The sequence below is a fragment of the Nyctereutes procyonoides genome, unplaced genomic scaffold (genome assembly GCF_905146905.1).
Source record: "Nyctereutes procyonoides isolate TBG_1078 unplaced genomic scaffold, NYPRO_anot_genome, whole genome shotgun sequence".
NCBI classification, from domain to species: Eukaryota; Metazoa; Chordata; class Mammalia; order Carnivora; family Canidae; genus Nyctereutes; species Nyctereutes procyonoides.
The window spans coordinates 1,753,412-1,766,950 of record NW_026575133.1 but is presented as its reverse complement, the minus strand read 5'-3'; the positions used below and the strand labels follow the sequence as shown (position 1 = coordinate 1,766,950).

General features: G+C 42.3%; 1 protein-coding gene across 8 annotated transcripts in view; it reads right to left on the bottom strand.

The window, feature by feature from the left end:
• The window catches only part of ENTPD1 (ectonucleoside triphosphate diphosphohydrolase 1), a 131,814-nt gene continuing 118,275 nt past the window's right edge, over nt 1–13,539 (bottom strand). For all 8 annotated transcript variants that reach the window (XM_055300616.1, XM_055300614.1, XM_055300615.1 and 5 more), the window contains 3 exons: nt 9,636–9,752; nt 5,173–5,307; nt 1–2,672 (listed from right to left, as the gene is read on the bottom strand). In XM_055300616.1, coding sequence (XP_055156591.1) covers nt 2,466–2,672; nt 5,173–5,307; nt 9,636–9,752 — 459 coding nt within the window. In that variant the 3' untranslated portion in view covers nt 1–2,465. The remainder of the gene's footprint in view (nt 2,673–5,172; nt 5,308–9,635; nt 9,753–13,539) is intronic.

The following is a 13,539-nucleotide window of genomic DNA, read 5'->3' as shown; positions in this document are numbered from 1 at the left end:
CCACCCCCCGCCCTCCTCCCCTTCCACACCCCTAGTTTGTTTCCCAGAGTTAGGAGTCTTTATAAACTGGTGAATTCTAATTCCAACTTGCTGAGGGGCAGTGTTTAGAAAAGACAAAACAATAAACTTGGGACAGAAGACAGGAATTTGCATATCTGCTCTAGTTTGTGTAACCCTCATTATAAAATGGAAATAGTATTTACACCCTTATGGGGTTTTTTTTAGAATCAGAGTGTGCATGACAGTGCTTTTTATATGTAGACATAAGAAAGGAGCTAGCTGCTTGTAGCTCTATTTTATGACCTTTTATTTTCATCAGCATCATCAACTACTGTTTATTTGATGCACAACTGCTGTGCAGGGAGCAAGCACTATAAGAAGCTAGGAATATGGGAATCCTTGATTAGCATCGTATGCTCTGTATGTTACCTTGCAGAGTAAGTGAACAGAACATCAATGTTCCCATGACAGCCTTTGTGGATTTAAAACAAGTCCATCAGGGAGCAGTTCATCTGTCTACTTCCCTTTCTCCCATGCCCATAAGTCCTATATTCATACAAAGTGAAGTATGTGCTTGGAAGTTATAAGGAGACAATCTAGTATATTAGGGGGAGAAAATAATGGTTTAGTGCATTACAGACGTTTAGCTCAGCCACTTGGGCAAGTGACTTAACCTCTCTAAGCCTCAGTTTCTGTTTCTATGAAGTGGGAATGGTAGTAGCTCCCTTCAGATTGTTGTAAGGATTAAGTGAGAAAATGAATGTAATGCACTTGAGCACAGAGCATGGGACACAGCAAATGCTCAATAAATACTAACTATAACAATATAACTACTAGCACTAGAAAGAATTTAGACATGTCCAAACTTGGCTTCTGATTCCTAATCCAAGTACAACAAATGCAGTTGTGAGTAGCAGAAAAGAAAAAGTTCCTGTCCACAGCTTTATAAGCTTGTATTCACCTGGTTGTAAAAAAAAAAAAAAAAAAAAAAAAAAAAAAAAAAATGACTTGGTTATTCGCTAGATAGAAGGACATTTGGCTTCCAGTTTGTGGGAAAGCTTTTCCTCTCTCACCCCAGTTCCACCCTGCATCAGCTCAACAGTCAGTCCCCAGATGCAGAGTTAAGGAGCTTGGGACAACTTCAGAGTAACACGCCACCACTCCACCTTTTCACAGGAGTCATTAAAGGAAGACAGTATGGGTCTCTTCGTGTTTCTGTGACAAGGTCCATAAGCTGCTGCTTCTCCCACAAAACAGTCCAGGGAGTAAATAAATAGAGCCAATACTGGTGTGGCAACCACACTTTCAGATCTGGTTCCTGGCACACTTTGATGAGCAAATACTATGACAGTGAAAAGGCATGCTATAGCCCTCTCACTACATTAAACCCAGGACAAAAAGATACGGCATGGCTTTTAAACTCCATGAGCATCTTTGTGATACAACTGATTAGCATATTTGGCTGTTAAAAAGTTGGTGGTTTGAACCTTTCCAGGGATGGTCTTGTCTCCCAACTAATTTCTAGGTGGGGAAAATATTCCAGAATTAGATAGTGATGATGCACTGAAATGCAACTGAATTGTACACATAAAATAGTGGACTTTATGTTATCTGTATTACTACAATAAAAATAAAACTCCAACAGATGCATTGAAGGATGCATTTTCCAAACTTCATTGTAAGGAGTATTGTATTTGTATTTTTCTTCCTGACATGTATACCTACCATGTAGTATGCCCTGATACCTGAATACCTATATGTTATATCAGCTTTTAAAAAAATGTCTGGGGAGGGAGGTCCCACTGTTTAGCATTTTGGCATCACCTAGGAACATATAACTCATCCACATCCCTGTTTTGGCTTGGTTTAAGTACTGTATTAATTATATAAGCACATAAATTCTCTTGCAAGACTCTTTGGCCCTAGCACATATTTGCTTAGTCTAGAAAATTCTCCCATGCAAACGGCAGGATAAGAATGAGATGTGTGTCTGCCTTCTCCAAAGGCATTGTATAGCATTCTTAATAAACGGGCAATAGGAGAAAGAAAGGGTCTGTAATGAGTACAACAACCAGTTCCTGAGATTCTTCTTTTAGCCATTGCAACTTGCCAGCACAGGACTCAGGACTCTGAGTTCTTTGAGATAAAGTCATGATTGTTTTTTTATAAAGCAAAGATCACAAAAGGTAGCAAGTCTTTAAGACCTACATAAGCTCTGAGTACAAAAGAGAGAAGGGGAGTTGGGAAGGACTCACAAAAGAGACGATGTCTGCCAGGTAGTCCTTGAGGCAGAAGGTGGTGAATACATTCCATGGAGAGGCTTCAGCGAAAGTCAAAAAGCTTCGTGCTGGTCAAGGCTGGCCTTCATGAGCAAGGAAGGATGACCTTGTGCACCAACGTGGAGGAAAGTGCTTCCTGGGCAAGTTTGTTTTTTCACTCCAGCCAGCAGATTTCAGCGGATCCTGCTATACCATGTCTTTCCAGAAATATGAAGGCTTGTAAAAGATAAGCAAGCCTATGATGACCACTGCGACCAGGATCAGGGAGAAGAGGATCATGAGGAAGATGTAGGTGGTGTGGGAGAGAGGCGTGGAATACGGCTGCTCGGCTGGGATCATGTTGGTCAGGTTCAGCATGTAGCCCAGAGTCCACCCGACATTGCTGCTTTGGATCTGCAAACAGTAGGAAAGGCTGTTGCTTCGGGTCTGAGGTTTTTTTTTTTTTTAATTTTTTTTTAATTTTTATTTACTTATGATAGAGAGGGAGGGAGAGAGAGAGAGAGAGAGAGAGAGGGAGGCAGAGACACAAGCAGAGGGAGAAGCAGGCTCCATGCACCGGGAGCCCGATGTGGGATTCGATCCCGGGTCTCAAGGATCGCGCCCTGGGCCAAAGGCAGGCGCCAAACCGCTGCGCCCCCCAGGGATCCCGGGGTCTGAGGATTAAATGAGCTTTCCCGCAACCCTATCCGGAACACTTAGCAACAGAAGGTGGAGAGCACCGTGTTCCGTTCTCTAAATGGATTACTTTTACATTCTCAGCTGGGAATACGGTTGTGGGGAAAATGGAGCTGGAGCAAGTGATTAAGGAGGGTTTGGAGTCTTACTGCTCTACTCCTGAAATTTAGAGAGGACTTTGGTGAATAACTTCCCAATTCTCCTGCCTCTACATAGGAAAACGTTTGGAGATTTTCATTCCTCTTTTGTTGTTTGAATGTGGAAGGAAGAGTGTGGAAGGCAGAAAAGGACAGAGAAGCAGGCAAAGGATAAGAGAATTATGATTGTCCCTGGCCTCTTACATCTATGTCAGGCCCAGGAATCTCACCCTTCTGTACCAGGATGCCCTTATCATTTCATGAGGGAAGATTGGGGAAGACTCCCAGCAAATCGGTGTTATTTTATGGAAGTTGAAAGACTGTTGAAAGACTGTACATATATGTGAAAAACACATATGTGAAAATTTATTATTCATAGACTATAGGCTATAGACTAGTCTATGAATAATAAATAATTTTGAAAATGTTTTTATTACATGAGTTGTGCATGCTCATAGTAGAAAAATTAGGACGTACAGATAATCCTAAAAAAGAAAAAAAACAGCTATATTTCACCACTCAGAAGTTGCTCCTGTTATCTTTTTATGACCTGTCTTTCCAGTCTTCTCTGTGCATTTTTTTCTTACATAGCATGGAATTAAGTTATGTGTAGAATTATTCACTTAACAGTACCTTTCTAAATATCTTATGTCTCAAGGGATCATCACTAGCATGAAATGCTTTTTTTAAATAGATTATTGTATGATTCTTTTTTTTTTAAGATTTTATTTATTCACGACAGACAGAGAAAGAGAGAGAGGCAGAGACACAGGCAGAGGGAGAAGCAGGCTCCACACAGGGAGCCCGACGCGGGATTCAGTCCTGGGACTCCAGGATCGCGCTCTGGGCCAAAAGCAGGTGCCAAACCGCTAAGCCACCCAGGGATCCCACATGAAATGCTTTCTATGTTTATTTTTACTTACTTTATCCAATTATTTATAAATCCTAGGAATGGAGTAATTGGATAAAATGACTTGCATATTTTAAGACTTTTAGCACGCATTGTCAAAACAGTCTCCCCAAAGGTTGTGCCAGTTTACGTTCCAGCCAGTTTCCATGTGGAGATGCTCCTGTCCCCTAAACCTTTACCAGTACTGGCAATTAACAGTTGGTTAAAGGTCCACGTCCCTTTATGGGGGACAGGAATCTTACCTGACTACATGTATCAAGGAAAGCTCCAGAGTTAGAGGAGTTACCACCTACCGTGTAGAAATATTGGACCATTCACTGAAGTCCAAAGAATAGAAATCACTTGTAAATTTGATATAGACATATCCTTCAGACAAAATAAATTGTGATAAAATGAAAGGAAGATTAGGAGTTAAATCAAGGAAAAGATTTGCATTTGAATCAGCAAGGTCAATATTGACTAGTGTGAATCCTTTAGGCTGCTACAGCCCTCTGCCTCAATGTTTTGCCTTGCTGGAAGACACCATATTTAATAAATGGAATAAACTTTTTCCCATTAGTGGGTATGGGTTTAAAGGGCAGAAAAGTACTGCTCTTGATGTTTTTCATGCAGGAAAAGCTGCATTTTTCATGCAGCTTATCAATATATTTCTCTATGCCTGGATCCCTGCAGGTGGCGCTGTGGTAAGGCTCCTGCTAAACCTGACACCCCCACCCCCACCCCCCCATTCACAGTCACTCATCTCTTCCTTTTTGCTAAGCTTTCAGATTAGGCAACCTTGAAGCTACAACCAGCAAGGCCTTCAGCCTTTATGAGAAGCCAAGATAGTCATTTCCAGATTCATGGAAGGGGCCTTTGGGATGGATGTTGAAGTCAGCAAACGATCACTGAAGCTACTGTAATACTGTTACATTTAATATCACACTGTTTGCTTTACAAGGAGTTAGTCACTGTTTTATGAGCAGAAAGGAGAGGCTGAGAATGCAGGTCGCTCCCCTTACATAGGATATCCTTCACCAGCTGGTCAACATAGGAGGGCTTGACACAAAATGTCAGCTTGGGTTAGAGATGAAATGGTAGAAAAGGACATCACGCTGACTCCAACCTCTTTCAAGCCCAAAGCTGCCTCAGTCACCCAATCTCCCCACAACCCAACAAGTACTCCAATTACCTTGCCCATGAAATGAATATTCTTCCAGGAATCCGCTGTGAAATGATAGCTACTCAGGAGAGAGAGGATGTAGGTTCCAGAAAAGCAGTATTCACTTAAGTATTTCTCCTTCACGTCACCAAAATATGTCTTCAGCTGGAAGTGAAGTGAAGGAAATATCACACACATACAGCAGGCACCGCTCCATGGCTCTCTTTACGGTTAGATTTGATCAAGACAGGAGAAAGGCCCAGCTCATCCAGGCCCAGGTGCTGGCTTCTCCAGTGAGCTCTGGGAGTGGTGCTGCACTCCTTCAGTGGGTGCAGGGCTTCTAGTTTAGGGTGTTAAGGAAACTTTTCCTCCACTGGATTCTGTGGGATATTAACAAGTGCTCCAGGAAAACAGTGGTTTCTGTGGTCTCGGAGGTTCAAAGCATGGACTTTCAGTATACTGTTTCACCTCTCTGAAACTTGCATTTCACAGTCACATTAGCATTTTTAAAAACTGAAAAATCTTGCATGAAAGAAATCCATCAGTCTTTTCTATGCTCTTGACCAGAGTCTAAGTTCAGAGTCTCTGAAGGAACTAGTGCATCTGAAGCATCTTAAGGCAAGAGTGTCATAAAAAGCCTTGCCACTCAGTTTAGTACCTGGACTAGCAACATTGGGGCCTCCCAGGAGCTTGTTAGTCCTCACCCAGAACTATCAGTGCAGAATGTGCTATTTAATGTGATCCTCAGGTGATCACATGCACAGTAAAGTTTGAGAAACACAGATCTACAACATAGTTTAGGAGGCATTTTGCTCAGGACTATTAACAGTGCCAACATCTCACCTTCTGTCCTCAGCCCTTACTTGACTTCTTTTTTTGCTAATGAATCATGCAAAGGGGTCTTCTTGAGTCCTTCATGTGTTTGCTCACCCTGCTCCCAAATGAAGGGCTGCCTACTGACCCTTACCCTTATCTCTTCTCCTGTTGTAAAATATAAGCCCAGATGCTCCCAGCTTGCTCTGCTCCTCTCTGGCCCTCAGAGAACAACAGGCCAGAACATCTCTAACTCAGCCCAGAGTTGTCTGTAGCCCTATTCCTCAGGCCTTCAAACAGGCATTTCCTTCTGGGCACCCTGGGCAGAGGGAGAACTACTATTTGTTAAGCATATATCAAGTACTAGGAATCATGCCAGATGTTTCATATGTAGGACCTCCTGGCTACCTGCCCACCCATCACCACCACCACCACACTTTTGCCCAGATTTCTCTCTCTTCCTAAGGAACACCCCCATCTCTGAACCCCCTAACAACCAGCTGGTTTCTGTTTCTCACTTGGTTTCTGCCAGCCCCCAGTCTCTGGAAAGCTAATTCCACACCTAGCCGGCTTTGTCCTGCTCTGATGTAATTCTCTGAATGACCCAACTTGGAACTTGTCTTTTTATCACAGTCCTAGGAATGACTCTTTGATCAATTCCTCTGCATGTGAGGTTCTCCCAAGACCTTGGTGTAACATCAGTACCTACCCAGATCCCTATCCCCTTCTTACGGTAACTGCACTCTGTTTTTCCTTCATGGAAAGACTTCTACCATTTTTTTTTAAGATTCTATTTATTTATTCATGAGAGACACACACACAGAGAGGCAGAGGGAGAAGCAGGCTCCATGCAGGGAGCCCAACAGGAGACTCCATTCCAGGTCTCCAGGATCACACCCTGGGCTGAAGATGGCGCTAAACTGCTGAGCCACCCAGGCTGCCCAACTTCTCTCATTTGATGTAGTCTCAGCAGGCCCATCAAACAAAAACTGCTCTGGAATTCCAGGAATCCACTAGGGCCAGACTTGAAACTGCTGTAACCCATAGGTCCTTAAAAGTTGGCCTATCCCTTGGGGGAATGCCATTTTGGTCTAACTTCCCTGAATTCAATAACATTCAATAACAATTCAATAACCCCCTCCTCCTTCTGGAAAGATGTACATTCCCATGCCATCTAATCTTCTGAGGATTAATTATAATAGTAGCCAAAAAATGTGGAAGCCAAAGGCATCTACCTGGTTCATCAGTCCAGATCTAATCATGATAATACTTGTGGACTCAATACTATGTGCTCTCCAAATCGGGGGGGGGGGGGGCATGCCCACCTGGGGAGCTCCTACCATTCTTTACAACTTGGTTCAAGAAATCTGTTCCTTAATGGTTTGCCTTTCTCCCACACACACTGCTTTCTCTGCCTCTCTCTCCTCTCTCCTTTCTATTCCCAGGGCAGTGGGACAGTACCAGCTTCTCTCCTCCTCACCCGTTTCCCCTTACCACTTCCCCCACATGAAGCAGTATGGCAAGTCTTCAAGAATGGGATGCATTTCTCTAGAAAGGGTAAAAGTCCATGAGGTTAAATGTCAGAACCCAGAGTATATGGAGAAATCCTAGTTAGTGTATACACAGAATCTTATAGCACTGTTCTTGTAGACCAGATCTTGAATGCATATATTTTCTGAGTGCAGAAGTGATTATTCTGGTTGTCAAAATTAGAGGGTTCCCAGCCCTCTAATTAACCTATCAGAAGACAAGCATGAAGTGTCCCCTTCACTCACTTTCCTAACCTCTCCTCCCAAGGGACCCAAGGACTGGGGGCACTCCCAAGGATTTGGAGGACATCAATAGGTGTAGTTTGCATTTTACTTCTCTTGCCAAAGCAGGGACGGGCAGCATGATATATGTACAAAGCATCTAGCTTACTTTTCAGCACATAATATACGCTTAACAATTGTCAGTTCTCTCTAGGCCAAAGGTGTCTAGAAGGGACATTCCCAAACTCAAGTTACACAGGAATAGTAGGAAAAGAGTTGCCCTGTAAGAGCATACTCAAGACCTATGCTGCATTCCATATGGACAGACAATGCATTTGGGAAAAACGAACCCAGGGTTGTAACACCCTCCTCAACATTGAGGCTCTGGGTGAGGGTCTAGGTCTTAGCCTGCAAAAGATTTCCAGATTTCTCCCAGGTGCAGGCCTTAATGAGTCTACTTCCAGGACCTCTAGCCAGCTCCTCATGTGGCTTATCTGAGCAGACCTATAGGTCTGTGTGTAGGCATTGCCATCCTAATGTAACCAATGAAATTAAAAAAAAAAAAAAAGGATCGAACTTCAGTCTGAACAAGAAGTAATTTTTTTCTAAGGATGTCTGGGTTGCTCAATCAGTTAAGCGTCTTGACTCTTGATTTTAGCTCAGGTCTTGATCTCAGAGTCATGGGTTTGAGCCCTGCATTGGGTGCCACGATGGGTGTGAAGCCCACTTTAAAAAAAAAGAAGAATTTCTTCCAAAAAGAAGTTTAAATCTACCTCCTTCACAGGTATACATTGGGGTTGTTTCAAGTTGCCTTAACTCCAAGATGCTCACCTTCCTCCACAGATCACTATGAGCTGCACAAAGGCTCCCTGGAGTGTAGTAAACTGTCAAGTGTTGAGGCATTTCAAGGGTCTCTTTCAGGAAGCCCTGAATCCCTTTCCTTCCTGTTCTCAGACAAAATACGGAGGGAGAAGTCCACGCCTCACGCCTCATGCTCTTGTACAACCTTCCTTCCTCTCTGTCAGTGCCAAGGAGACAAACATCCATTTCTAGTTCATTACACTCCCTCAGAATGAAAGTACCATTCACATGTGCAACCCTGTCACCTTAAAGCCACTGCTATTTCAAACTACCCCTAGCTGATCTTTTATGATTAAAGTCCATACCTCTCTCCTCCCTGGAAACTTTCATCAGGCAGTACTAGATCTTGAATGACTCAGTGCCTCGGACAAGAAAAAATTTGTGCCTCAAATTTGTGATAAGTAGGATATACCTGGGACTTGCCACAGGGGTGTTTAATTTTTAGCAGATTTTGTCAATCGCCGGTCTTCCTTGCTAATAAAACTCGGACTTGGGGGTTGGAGAGAGGGATGTGCAACAGTGTACCCAGCCCCAGAGAGTAGCTCAGACTGGATCTAAGGCTCTACGCCAGTCCTAAAATCCTGCACCTGCTTTCCCAGCCTGTCCCTGCTAATGAAAGGTAAGAGAAAGATTGCTAAGGAGCTTCTGGGGTAGGTTTTATACTTTCTTGTAGAATGGAACAGATGGATCTGGCTCTACCCTTCTTCTGACCTTGAACATAAGTAATCTCTGAAGCCACATCTTGTGTCCATGAAGAAAATAGGCAGAACACCACAACTGGAGAAATGATGGCTGAGACAGAGTGGCTGCTGACCCCAGGCCAGCAGCTCCCGACTGCCAGACTCGGTATCAGGTGAGAAAAGTACGACCGTTTTTGCTTAAGCCACGGTCTGCTCAGTTATCAAGAAATGCTGATGCACTCACTGCTAACCTAGCGCGCCCTCTGGGCTTCTTTAACATGTTGGCTGGTCTCCGTCCAGTTAGCAGGACTTGAAGAGCAGAATCACAGCCTTTGTGCCCCCAAGGGCGCAGGGCAATACGAAACAGCTGCTGTGTCTCATCACTTACCTCCTCCCAAGGCTGAGAGCAGAACTTTCCCATCGTGTCAATCACCTTTTCCTGAGAGGTGGTTTCCTCTAATGTAAGGTTCAGAAAATCCATCACATAGTAGTAAGCCGAAAATGCCTGTAAGAGAAGATGTGGTTTTGCACTGCATCCGCCACGGAGGGATACTGACTCACCCTTCAGAAGGCCACACTCCTGAAGGTGCCTGGAAATCTCTGTTGGGTAAATGAATGAACCAAGTAATATTCCAGACCCAAAAGTTGTTTCCTTCCTGGAAGAGGAAGGAATTGTGCCTGTTCCTTTACTGCTGACATGCATTTCTGAGCCACCTGGTAACTAAGTGTCTCTATGATTTTAATGGAAGAGTCAGGAAGAAAGAAAAATGAGGGAGAAGAAAAGAGAGAGGAAGAGGTTAAAAAACCCTATCTTTTAAAAACTGTGTATTACAGATGAGCTTTTAATAAATAAAAACTGGGAATTTCTATACAAGGATATTAAAAGTTATCTCTAGGGACGCCTGGGTGGCTCAGTGGTTGAGCATCTACCTTCAGCTCAGGTCGTGACCCCTAGGGTCCTGGGATCAAGACCCACGTCTGGCTCCCCACAGGGAGCCTGCTTCTCCCTCTACCAGTGTCTCTGTGTCTCTCATGAATAAATAAATAAAAATCTTTAAAAGTTATCTCTGGATGGCAATTGTGTTTTTTCCCTTTTAATTTCTGTTTTTTTGGCCTATTTCTATTATGTACATGTACTGCTTCTTTTAAATAGTCAACCTTTATCTAACAATTTGTTGAAGTCTATTTTGAACTAAGCACAACTGAAATTTTTTTAAATCATTATGATCACATGAGAAATACAGAAAAAGAGTACAAATGAGTAAAAAGGAAAATATTCTATTAAAATTCACAGAATAAGTGCTTGGAAGAGTTTTCTACAATACTGAGCTCCATGTCTTCATTTTCTACTCCTTCTCACCTTGCAGTGGAACTTTTGTACTCCTTCTCCACTAACCTACCAATTCCAGTGGCCACTTAGAAAACAATTTGATCAGATTACTCCTCTACATAAAGCCTTCAGTGACTCCTAGTTAAAGTCCAAACTCTACCGGGCCTCTCAAAGGCAGACATGTTCCAACCCTTCCCACCATATCAATACCACCTCCTATCCCTGCCCACCTGCACAAACCCCACCCCAGGCCTTTCGTCACCGCCAAGCTTTTCCTCCCCTGGGGTTGCACACTTGCTATTCCCTCTGTTGCAATTCCCTTCACTTTGACTCAGAGAGGTTTTTCTAATCATCCACCCGGTTAGGACACTGTGTTATTCCCTTTCACCCGACTCTGCTTCTTTCTTCCCTGTGGTTGCCACGATCTAATTGGCTTTTGTTTGTGTTTCTGGTCTTTTATCTGTCTGCCCTCTAGAACGCCAGTTCCATGATGGCAAAGATCACATTGCCTTGTTCTCGGCTGAATCTACTGCACTAGCATAGCACTTGGCACATGGAAGAGCTGTATAAATGTGTAAGTGGCAGAAAACTGCTCTCTCTGGTTCCTAGAGCACTGCCTAGAATGTAAGAGACACTGGCTGGATCTCTGTTGACTGAGAAACTGGATAAATCCAGAGCCCGGATAGCTATGATGTGCATAGCTAATACTTGGAAATGTTCCCCCCTATTAATTAAAATTATTCAGAGTATATTCCTCTAGTGAACTTATTGTGGGACAGGAGGGAGAGGAGGACTTTTTAGGGTTTACTTTTAAGTTTTTAATTTTTGTTGTGTAAGAACATTTAACATGAGACCTACCCTCTTAAATTTTTAAATGTACAGTACAGTATGTTAACTATAAGGACAGTGTTGTACAGCTCTAGAACTTAATTATCTTAAATAACTGAAACTTTATACTTTAATGAGTGTACAACAATAACTTTAATTATTTAGCAACTCCCCATTCCTTCCCCCTTTAGCCACCATTCTATTCACTGAACACATGGGATTTGCATATGTCTTTAAATTTCTTACATCAGCGTTTTGTAGTTTTCAGTGTACAAGTCTTTCTCCACCTTAGTTAAGATTATTGCTGAGTATTTTATTCCTTTTGATGTTATTGTAAATGGGATTGTTTTCCAAGTTTCCTTTTCTTTTTAAAAAATTATTTATTCGTTAGAGACGGAGAGAGAAGCAGAGGGAAAAGCAGGCTCCCTGTACGGAGCCTGATGTGGGACTTGTTCCCAGGGGTCCGGATCACAAAGGCAGACACTCAACCACTGAGCCACCCAGGCCCCCCTCCTAAGTTTCCTTTTCAGGTAGCTCATTGTTAATCTATAGAAATACAACTGATTTTCAGATGTAGATTTTGTACTCTGCAACTTTACTAAATGCATTGATTAGTTCTAATGGGTTTCTTATTTTTCTTTTTTTTTTAATTGAAGTATAGTTGACACACAATTTTACTTTAGTTTCAGGTGTACAACATAGTGATTCAACGCATCTGTACGTTATGCTATACCTGCCATAAGTATAGCTACCATCCGTCACCATACAACACTATTACAATACCATTGGTTATATTCCCTACGCTTACTATAACTTTTGTCCCTGTGGCTTACTCATTTCATAACTAAAGCCTGTATCTCCCATTCCCATTCCCCATTTTACCCATTCCCCCACTCTCCCTCCTCTCTGGCAACCACCAGTTTGTTGTCTGTATTGACGGGCCTAACAGGGTTCTTTTGCTATGTATGTGGACTTTAGGGTTTTCTCTATAAACAGAGACAATTTTACTTCTTTCTTTCTGATGTAGATGCCTTTTATTTCTTCTTGCCTAATTGCTTGGTGAGTTCTTCCAGTACTATGCTGAATAGAACTGGTGAGGGTTGGCATCCCTGCCTGGTTCTTGATCGCAGAGGAAAAACTTACAGTTCTTACTGCTGAGTTGATGTTAGCTTTGTGTTTTTACATATGGCTTTTATTGTGTTGATGCAGTTTCTATTTCTACCTTGTTGAAACTTGTTATAAATGAGTGTTCAATTTTGTCAAATGCTTTTTCTGCATTGATTAGGATAATCATGTGGTTTTCATCCTTCATTCTGTTAGTTTGGTGTATTACATGAATTGATTTTTGTATGTGGAGCCATCATTGCTTCCCAGGGATAAATCTCACTTAGTCATGGTATATGATCCTTCTAATGGGCTGTTGAATTCAGTTTGCCGGTCTTCTGTTGAGGATTTTGGTTGTTCCAAAGGGTGTTCTTTCATTTCCACATACTTGTGAATTTTCCAGTTTCCTTCTGTTATTGATTTCTGCTTTTATTCTACTGTGTTAGAAGAGATATCTGCTATAATTTCAGTCTTCTTAAATTGTTGAGACTTGTTTTGTGACCTAAGATGTGATCTGTCTTGGAGAATATTCTATGTGCACTTGAGAAGAGTGTATATTCTGCTGCTCTTGGGTGGAATGTTTATATTTGTCTGGTAGGTCTATTTGGTCAATAGCGTGGTTCAAATCTGCAATTATTCTATCCACTGTTGACAGTGAGGCACTCATCAAGTCTCCTACCACCATGGCATTGCTGTCTCTTCCTCCCATCAGTTCTGTGTTTGCTTCACAGACTCAGATGCTCTGATTTGGGATAAGTATATACATAATTAATGTATCTTCCTGGTAAATTAACCCTTTATCATTATATAATGTCTTTCTTGGTCTCTGGTGACAATTTATGACTTAAAGTATCCTTTGATATAAATATGACCAGCTTTGTTTTCTTGTGGTTGGTACTTGCATGGAATAGCTTTTTCCATCACTTCACTTTTGGCCTCTGTGAGTCAGTGGAATATTACTCAGCCATCAGAAAGGATGAATATCTACCATTTACATTGATGTGGATGGAACTGGAGGGTATTATGCTGC